Source organism: Chaetura pelagica, unplaced genomic scaffold (assembly GCF_000747805.2).
Source record: "Chaetura pelagica isolate M959 unplaced genomic scaffold, ChaPel_1.0 scaffold249, whole genome shotgun sequence".
Classification (NCBI taxonomy): Eukaryota; Metazoa; Chordata; class Aves; order Apodiformes; family Apodidae; genus Chaetura; species Chaetura pelagica.
Window position 1 is genome coordinate 1,704,473 of NW_009954538.1, and position 9,738 is coordinate 1,714,210.

At 44.1% G+C, this 9,738-nt stretch overlaps 1 protein-coding gene across 1 annotated transcript in view; it reads left to right on the plus strand.

Annotated features, from left to right (window-relative positions):
- Nucleotides 1-9,738, plus strand: part of GCN1L1 (GCN1 general control of amino-acid synthesis 1-like 1 (yeast)) — a 39,062-nt gene that overhangs the window by 17,384 nt on the left and 11,940 nt on the right. Inside the window, exons 28-44 of the mRNA XM_010004869.1 lie at nucleotides 140-283; nucleotides 987-1,114; nucleotides 1,298-1,487; nucleotides 1,894-1,964; nucleotides 2,745-2,910; nucleotides 3,481-3,675; nucleotides 3,845-4,091; nucleotides 4,728-4,849; nucleotides 5,129-5,243; nucleotides 5,721-5,900; nucleotides 6,253-6,473; nucleotides 7,200-7,268; nucleotides 7,415-7,553; nucleotides 7,662-7,858; nucleotides 8,193-8,335; nucleotides 9,261-9,378; nucleotides 9,558-9,738. The exon at nucleotides 9,558-9,738 is cut by the window's right edge and continues 1 nt beyond it. Of these exons, the coding sequence (XP_010003171.1) occupies nucleotides 140-283; nucleotides 987-1,114; nucleotides 1,298-1,487; nucleotides 1,894-1,964; nucleotides 2,745-2,910; nucleotides 3,481-3,675; nucleotides 3,845-4,091; nucleotides 4,728-4,849; nucleotides 5,129-5,243; nucleotides 5,721-5,900; nucleotides 6,253-6,473; nucleotides 7,200-7,268; nucleotides 7,415-7,553; nucleotides 7,662-7,858; nucleotides 8,193-8,335; nucleotides 9,261-9,378; nucleotides 9,558-9,738 (2,626 nt within the window). The remainder of the gene's footprint in view (nucleotides 1-139; nucleotides 284-986; nucleotides 1,115-1,297; nucleotides 1,488-1,893; nucleotides 1,965-2,744; nucleotides 2,911-3,480; nucleotides 3,676-3,844; nucleotides 4,092-4,727; nucleotides 4,850-5,128; nucleotides 5,244-5,720; nucleotides 5,901-6,252; nucleotides 6,474-7,199; nucleotides 7,269-7,414; nucleotides 7,554-7,661; nucleotides 7,859-8,192; nucleotides 8,336-9,260; nucleotides 9,379-9,557) is intronic.

Sequence of the window (9,738 nt, forward strand, 5' to 3'; positions counted from 1 at the left end):
CATCAGTTCTTGTTTTCATCACAAGCACCTGTCACTGTTGTTTGAGAGCACTCATCCCCTACCCTGTGCCTGCTTTGACCAAACACACAGAAGCAAAAGGCAGTGCTGGAATCTCTAATACTTCCTCATGGAATTGTAGGTTTTGGCGTCCAATGCCCTGACCACCCTGTGCACAAGCAGCAGCGGGGAGGATGGCTGTGCCTACGCAGAGCAGGAGGAGGTTGATGTGCTACTTCAGGCCCTGCAGTCTCCATGCATGAATGTTCGAGATGCAGCTCTCAGGGTAGGTGGGAATCACTCAGTTCCTTCCTCTTTTAAGAGGTGAATCTTCTCTCACAGTGATGAAGAGAGGCTTTAGCTGTGATGTCTGTCTTTGGGCAGTGTGTCTGCAGGATAAGGCAGTAGCTACTGAACAAAAAAGCTTTAAGTGTAATGCTCTTTGTGCTAGATTTATGGTGCAGAATGGAGTATTCTGGGTGTAATCACACTTGCTACAACAGGTGTAATTCAATCAACACCTTCTATTTACAACTGCATAGAGCTTAGTCTGAAAGAGAGAAGCTGTGAAAAAATTGCTATGTCTGTACTGGGTCCAGTGGTTTTGGAAAGCTTCAAGCTTGGTTGCTTCTGAGAACGTGAAAAATAAATTAAAAAAACAGGCAGCTTTGTTTTCTTTGCCATGGAACAGATTTCATCTTAGTTCGCCTGAGCTGACTTGTCTGTACTTAGGAGCAGAAAAGATTGTAGTAACTGGGTGCCCAGTTGCCTCTGCAGCCTGCACAGGGAACACTGCCCTAGAGTTTCACCATTTCACCTATTAGCAACAGACAGTCCTGGATAAATACTGGCAGTGTGCTGCCCCAGCAAACATGAATGGGGACAGGTCCCACCACTGAAAGAGTGGCTTGGCAAAGGTTTGAAGTGTTTTAAAGTATTTTGCTTATAAAATTCGATCTTTGCACTGATTCTCCTGTAAACTGATTTAGGGACTGATGGAGCTACAGATGGTTCTACCAACCCCAGACAGCGATGAAAAGAATGGACTGAATCTGTTGCGTCGCCTTTGGGTAGTGAAGTTTGATGTGGAAGATGAGATTCAGAAGTTGGCAGAGAGGTAAGAGCCCTTCCTGGCTGACTGGATTGTGAGGCGACTTCTCTTCTGCTCACCTTGTGGAGCTCCACTGGCAGGGGCTTTGCTTCCTCCAGGTGCAGGACAGCTCTAGGGTCACCCTGATATTTGCATGTAGCAGTGGCTTCTCTTACTGAAGAGTGACCATCACCTCTGTGTGTACTGCAGGTTGTGGGAGTCCATGGGTCTGGAGCTGCAGCCTGACCTCTGTTCTCTGCTGATCAAAGATGTCATCTACCATGAAGAAGCAGTGAGACAAGCAGGTGCTGAAGCTCTTTCCAGGGCTGTAGCTCAATATCGAAACCAAGCAGCAGAGGTCATGAATAAACTTACAGAGATTTACCAGGAGAAGCTCTATGTAAGTCCTGTGGAGTTGGCAGGCACAAGCTTGTGCTGTATTTTTTCTTTTATTAAGCACTTTTCCATTTGTCAGTTTTGAGGACGTGCACAAAGCCTACTGCAGCTGGGTGTTTGCCTATCACAGACTTTATTGTCTTGATCCTCAGCTTACCAGGCAGCAATGGCACCATTGTAGAGGTGCTGTACAGTGGCTTTAGGTGCTGCAGGAAGAGTGGCAGAGCAGGGTCAGTAAATCTTTTTGGGCATAAGTTAGCTCTTTGCTTTTTTTTTTTTACCATGCTCTTCTACTAGTTCTGTCATACCTCTACAGTATTATAAAATGGCATTGCAGGTTTGGCTGACAGTGTTCCCTGCATGTGTGTCCTTCCAAAAAAAAATGGGATTTTTTCTTTTTTGCCTTGCAGAGGCCACCTCCAGTTTTGGATGCTTTGGGACGAGTGATATCTGAATCACCACCTGACCAGTGGGAAGCAAGGTACAGTCATATTCAGCTTGATCTCATCACTTTCTGTGCATCCAAATGAGTTGGGCCAGATTTTTATTTAAAAGTTCAGGCAGTTGAGAAACAAAGGAATGTTAAAGGCACAAAATACATGTGGTTGTATTGACTTGCTGGTTTTGTGCTTCCTTCAGGTAGAGAATATTTGTGCTCCTCGATTAGGCTGTTCAGGCCAAGCTGAAATGCTCTCGCTTCTATCAAAATATTGGATGCTATCTTCTGTGTCCTGATAAAAACAGAGTCTTCCCTTTCACACTGTCTGATTTTTGTCTTATCTTGTTGTATTCCTACTTCAGTATAGGCAATCGTTTCAAGAGCAGCAGCATGAGCATTAATGAACTGAACAAATTCCAGTTTGGATAATTACTTTTTTGTCTGCTTGTATGCCCTGTGCAGGTTTAATTGGGGATCATCTTGTTCACTGCCTGTCTTAAGCTAATCTGTTCTTTAGGGTTTATGTACCTTGTTGTGAAGCAGTAGATTAAGTGATCCTGATGTCTGTCTTTGGCCCAAGTATCTGCAATGCTTAATTGACATAAAAGTCATTATATGGCTGAAGGATTGTTATCCTGTTGGGAACCTGCAGCATGGGGTTCTATAAAGAAATGCTTGTAGGTTGGACACTCTGAAGCTCTTTGGTTTTTTAGTTTTTCTCTCTCACAGTGTCTGGACTGCACTACTGATAGCAGATGTGATTGTCACCTTAAGCAGACTCTGTCAAGAGTCAGTAAGCTCACAAGTTCACTGTCTTCACAGGTGTGGCATTGCTTTGGCCCTCAACAAGCTCTCCCAGCATCTGGACAGTTCTCAGGTGAAGCCTCTCTTCCAGTTTTTTGTGCCAGATGCCCTGAACGATCGAAGTCCTGAAGTCAGGAAGTGCATGTTGGATGCAGCTCTTTCCACACTGAACACTCATGGCAAAGTAAGTCTGAACACTTCTCTCTAGCAGTGGAAAAAAGTGGGGTGAAAATCTAGGCACTGTGTTGGAACCCATAGATTTCAATTTTTCTTCTTTCTTGGACATAGCTGTTACTTGTACTAGCCAAAAACTTCCATGTAGCAGGAATTTTTGTGTGTTTGGAATTGTCCTGTTAGTGACTAGTGTTCACTAAGTGTAGTTTTTCCCTGTCGTGGCAATAAAAATGAAATAGTGCTGAATTAACTGGAGCTAAAATGGTGTAAAACTAGAGGAACAGAACTAAAACCAGACCACAGATCTTTTCATCCTGGGAAGGTGAGGTTTCCCTTTTTCCCTCATGCAAAACAAATTTGGGGGGTCTAATTTTAAAGAGCTAACTTCTCTCTAGCAGGAAATAATTGTTGCCTGTCGGGATGGCCCAAGGTTTTATGTGATGTGACACATGAAATGAACTGTAAATACAGTGTAATTGTTCAGTTTGTTGGCTCAGAGAAGAACAAAAAAGTCCACTGAGCATAGCAGATCTCATTCTGAGTGGACTCTAGTGGCAGGTTCTGTGGTTTTGTTTTTCAGGACAATGTTAACTCTCTCTTGCCAGTGTTTGAAGAATTCCTGAAAAACGCTCCTAATGATGCCAGTTATGATGCTGTCAGGCAGAGTGTGGTCATTCTGATGGGTTCACTGGCAAAACATCTGGACAAGAGTGACCCTAAAGTGAAACCAATTGTTGGCAAACTGATAGCAGCCTTGTCAACACCATCTCAGCAGGTAGGTGTCTTCTTGGAGGAATTCCCATGGTTTGTGTAGAGGCAAGTTAACATTTTGATACTTTTAGGGGTGTCAGAGCAATGAAAAATGGCCCTGGTGACAGCTGTCATTGTGGGGGCATTTAAGGGAGGTTATGTTGGTGAGGAGTATCTTGTGGGTTGTTTTCCAGGTTCAGGAGTCAGTAGCAAGCTGTTTACCACCCCTGGTGCCCGCAATTAAGGAGGATGCAGGAGGAATGATACAGAAGCTGATGCAGCTGCTTTTAGAGTCTGACAAGTACGCTGAGCGCAAGGGTGCAGCTTATGGGCTGGCAGGCCTGGTGAAAGGCCTGGGCATCCTCTCTCTCAAGCAGCAGGAGATGATGACCACACTGACTGATGCTATCCAGGACAAGAAGAACTTCCGTCGGCGTGAGGGTAAGGGACAAGAGCTTTCCCCTCCAAATGCTTACAGCTTCTCTTGTTTCTACTACCACTGTGCTCAGATCAAACAATATCTGAACCTCTTTGCTTGGTTTATCTACGTTTATTTTACTGACATTTGCAGAGAAGGAAATAGGGAACATCTGTCATGAGCCTGTTGTTTGTGTACAGTCTCCTACAACTGCTCTCTCTGCATTGTGGTGGAGGAAGGGTTTCTGGTCCTAGACTACGTTCTGGGCACCTCTCCCTCCTGTTTTCAAAGACAGGTGTTACAGGGTGAGCTTCTGCTTCCTGGGAGACTGTACGTATTCTGCTCCAGTTGGTCCAGAGGGGCTTTCACAGCCTACTTGTTCTTTTTGCTGCTGAGTGTTTCCTATCATTATTTCTGCTTATCTAAGCCAGGGCTAAGAGGACTGTTGAATGTTTTTAATGCTAGTGGGCTTCTTGTTGTTCATTCTGAGACCTGACATCGCAACTTCAGCACTAGCCACAATCCAGGAAGGCAAGAAACTTTCAGATTTGAGGGCTTTTGGAGAAACTCTACAGCTATTTGGAGAATTTTATCTTCTCTTTCCATCCCCTTTAAATGAAGGTATGTTTTCCTCTGACTGTTCTTTTTTGGTTTTTTAGGGGCTCTGTTTGCCTTCGAGATGCTCTGCAGCATGCTTGGAAAACTCTTTGAGCCCTATGTGGTTCATGTGCTACCTCACTTGCTGCTTTGCTTTGGAGATGGGAACCAGTATGTGCGAGAGGTAAGATGCTTTGAATTCCTGAGAACAGTGTTAAAGGAAAACTGGAATGGATATGAATATTTATGAAAATTGAGAAAGTGGATATATCTATTGAGATACCACTAATACAATCTGATCTTCTTAGTAAATGAAAGCATCTTAGTTCATTGGCCATTAATTATGACCAATTGGCTCTGCTTAGACACTATTTCCCATGAAGGCTTTTTTCCCATTAAATCTCTGAAGAAGGAACAAATACACATTGTGACACAGCTGGTAAGTGTTCTCTTTTCCTTGGAGGCTGCAGATGACTGTGCCAAAGCTGTGATGAGCAACTTGAGTACTCATGGAGTGAAGCTGGTTTTGCCATCACTTCTTGCAGCACTAGAAGAGGAATCATGGAGAACCAAGGCTGGTATGGATCAATATCTGACTGACATGATTCAGAGTAACTTTGCTGTTCCCTTCCCTCTCATTCCCTTTATTTATTCCTTCTTCCCTGCAGATGGCTGTGGTGGTTTATAGTCTCATAAGCAGACTGGAACTTACAGCTTCTGAGATATAAATCAGTTTCCTGACACATTAGAACAACTTATTTTCCTCCAGCAGATTCAAGGGATGCTTTTTACCCCTCATGTCTCTAGAAGTACTCCAGAAACTGGAAGTTCTCCCCCCTCCCTTCTTTGCCCTGGTACAACAAAAAAGTAGTTTTTAGTGTCTTAAGCTGGCATAGGGTAGCTTCATGCATTTCATCCATTCTGTGTGTTTTCTGACTATACCCCGTGTAGATTTGAGTGTGAGGTAAATGTGATTACATTCTCATACCTCTTCTTAACGCTGTGTATTGTTTTGTCTTTTTTGCTTTCTTTCTTTTGGTGTACTCAATGCACAGGATCAGTGGAACTTCTGGGAGCTATGGCATACTGTGCTCCCAAACAGCTCTCTTCCTGCTTACCCAATATTGTGCCAAAACTTACTGAAGTGCTCACAGATTCCCATGTGAAGGTGCAGAATGCGGGTCAGCAAGCGCTCCGGCAGATTGGGTCTGTCATCAGGAATCCAGAGATCCTGGGTAAGAGTTGTCTGCATCTCTAATGCTCCAGAGTGGCCCTGGCATCGCCGTGCTTTATAATGGAAAAGCTTGTGTTCACTGCGTTTAGGATGAAATCCAAACCTCTGTAGAAATTAAACTGCTTCTAGAAAAGTATAACATAAAAGTGTAACAGCAGCTGCCTGCTTCAAGGCTTATTGAGGACTCTGTTCCATTTTGACAGCTGATGTTGATAGGGCTTTCTGTGTTCCTGTGCTTTTAGTTGCTGTAAAAGGACCTAAAACATCCCCTGAGAGAACCCCAGCTCACCCTGACATGCCTTTGTGTTTTACATACAAATAAAGTCTTTTCTCTGCTTCTTAAAAATGTTCAGCAATCGCTCCAGTTCTGTTGGATGCTCTCACTGACCCCTCCAGGAAGACCCAGAAGTGCCTGCAGACTCTCTTGGATACCAAATTTGTCCATTTCATTGATGCTCCATCCCTAGCACTGATCATGCCAATTGTCCAGAGAGCTTTTCAGGATCGTTCCACAGACACCAGGAAAATGGCAGCCCAGATCATTGGGAACATGTACTCCCTGACTGATCAGAAGGTGAGGTGCTATAAAAGCTCTCTGTACTCCCTGCTCTGCTTGCTGTGTAGGAGATAACAGAGTAAGCACTACAGAGAATTTATTTGCTTTTGGGATTTTGCTGTGAAGGCAAACAATATTAGAATCCACACAGCTTCTTTAATTAAATGTATGTAAATGAACAGATAATGGCTATAAAGACAGTGACAATTCTCAGGTGCTTAGACTGTCAGCTTTGTACTTTGATCATCCAGAGATGATCAGATTTATTACTAGGTATTTATTTATTACTGGATTTATCCCTGCAAAAAGGTCTTGTAATTTTTACCATATAAGAAATGCCTGAACAAACAAGCAAAGCCAGTACCAGTGGAACAGAGATAACCTGCTTACAAATGGATCCAGGGTTTGTTTAAAAAGTTTTTGTAGAACCTCACTGTGGGCTGAATATCTGTGTTGAATTTTTGTGCTGGTAATCTCTACCTTTAAACCTTGTGTAAATGTTAGGAGGGTTGGATTTTCCTTAGATACAAAGTGCTGGGTTGTGGGTGGCATCCAAAAGGTTTCTTGGACTTGCAGAACTATTCAGGGTGCTTATTTGCAGGATTGTGAAAGCAACTGATTAAACTCTCAGGGTGTTATGGATAATTGCTAATAATAAGGGGCTGAATGCCCTTTATATGAAGGTGACTTAGGTTTCTTTCTCATTTTGAATCTAGTTGTTACTCTTGGGGATCTTTGTTTCAGGATCTGGCTCCTTACCTACCCAGTGTGACTCCTGGCCTGAAAGCATCTCTCTTGGATCCTGTGCCTGAGGTAAAGTCCTTTGTACAAATACAATTTGTCTTTCAGTGCATTAGGTCAGACTTCACCCCAGCCTTCTACAGATGTGTAATCAGGCTGACACATCTGTCTTGGCAACTGTGACTGGGTGTTTTGCAGCTGTTCCTCTTGTCCTTCAGGTGCGCACGGTGTCTGCCAAGGCGCTGGGAGCCATGGTGAAGGGCATGGGAGAATCCTGCTTTGAGGATTTGTTGCCGTGGCTGATGGAGACCCTGACATACGAGCAGAGCTCAGTGGATCGATCTGGTGCTGCTCAAGGTGAGGGCAGCTCTGTCTCAATGCTGAGCTCAGAGTCTCCCCTGTTAAATCAGATTAACTTGTTCCTTCTTGTGTTTGTCAGTTACATTACGTGATTTTTTTCCCCAGGTCTGGCTGAAGTTATGGCTGGTTTGGGGGTAGAAAAGCTGGAGAAACTTATGCCAGAGATTGTAGCTACTGCCAGTAAAGTAGATATTGCTCCACATGTACGAGATGGTTATATCATGATGTTCAACTACCTGCCAATTACCTTTGGAGACAAGTTCACTCCCTATGTTGGTCCCATCATTCCTTGTATCCTTAAGGTACGTAGTAAAGGCTTGAAGAGTTTTAAGAAGAATTACAAGAAGGCTTTGGAGAATTTAGTCACCATTTATAGTAATTTTGAGACATGCAGAGACTTGTCCAGCCTTGCAAAATACAAAAGAATTGAAATTATAAATGAGTTCTTCCAAGTTATTTTCTTGCTGTCTCTTGTCGGTAGTAATTTCTTGAAATGACCTTTGTGTCTTCACAACTCTCTAGTTCATTTACTTTCCAGAGCTGAGAGAGAAAATGTTTTGTTTTCCTCCTGTTGGTTTTGTGCTGAAAAAAACCCAGACAAGCCAGGTTCCACAAACCCTTTGCTCTCTCTGTCAGGCGCTGGCAGACGAGAACGAGTTTGTGCGGGACACGGCGCTGTGCGCGGGGCAGAGGATCATCAGCATGTACGCGGAGACAGCCATCGCGCTGCTCCTGCCGCAGCTGGAGGATGGCCTCTTCGATGACTTGTGGAGGATAAGGTGAGGGACAGCCACTTCATCCACAGTTCTTTTCCACCTTTGGAGAACTGTTGCCGTTTTGACTCTTATGTTGCTCCTCAAGAAAATGTAGAGACCTGCTGGGAAGTAAAAGCAAGTCTCTTGTTTTGCTTGTTGGTTGGAATGGGATGTCTGTTACAGCAGTGAGTCTGCACAGCCCTGGGCCAGGTTCCTGGCACCTGCAGAGCATTCCTACTGGAGTACTAATTCTGGTAGTGACTCTGAAAAGCAATTCCGAGGCAATTGATGTGGCAATATTTCACAGAACGATGGAAATGGCAGAGTTGGAAGGTACCTCTAGAGATCATGCAGTCCAACTCCCCTGCTGAGGCACCTAGAGCGCATTACTCAGGTCTCCATCCAGGCGGGTCTTTAATATCTTCAGAGAAGGAGATTCCACAGCCTCCCTGGGCAGCCTGTTCCAGTGCTAATATAGCCCTCATACATATTAGCCCTCATATATTGCTTTTCATTTTTCAAAATGCTGAGTGGTGCCTGTTCTCCTGCTGTGGCACTCACAGCTCATTGTGAGTGCTCAGAAATTAGTTGTACTAAAAGGCTTGAGTCAGCTGAGTGCTGATGAGTGCCCATACATCAATGTCTTTTGAGTTCAGATGGATACTGTCAGTGTCTTTTTAGAATTCAGGATATTCCCTGATTTATTGCTTTGATATGGAGTTCTCTCAGACTCTTCCAGTTCGGAATCCATTCCTTCCTTTTCCTTTAGCAAGCTGCTTCTCAGTCATGTATGCAGACTGATCTTGCACATCAGCCCATGCAGCATTTCTGTGCTGACCTGGCTCTTTGCTGTGCATTTTGCTCATGTCTGTATTTGATGTGTTGTCGTACATGGACAGGTACCACCTGAACACCCTCTTTGTAACACTTGTCTTGCTCCTGTTGCCAGGTTTAGCTCAGTTCAACTCCTTGGAGATCTTCTATTCCATATCTCAGGAGTCACTGGAAAAATGACCACAGAAACTGCCTCAGAGGACGACAACTTTGGAACAGCCCAGTCAAACAAGGTAAAGCTCTTTTTGTTGTGCCTTTATTAGAATTTCATTTTTAAAATATTTTTTAAACCAGCATAGGAAGCCCACTGGAAAGACACATTGAGCAATCAATATCTTGTTGCAATTTGAATTGTGTTCTTTGTATAAATTTCAGGAGCAGACCATCCAATTTTTGTGCTGTTTCTTTCCAGGCAATTATTAATGCCCTGGGTGTGGAGAGGAGGAACAGGGTGCTGGCAGGGCTGTACATGGGCCGCTCGGACACGCAGCTGGTGGTGCGTCAGGCCTCCTTGCACGTCTGGAAGATCGTGGTCTCAAACACTCCTCGCACACTGCGGGAGATTTTGCCCACCCTCTTTGGGCTCCTGCTGA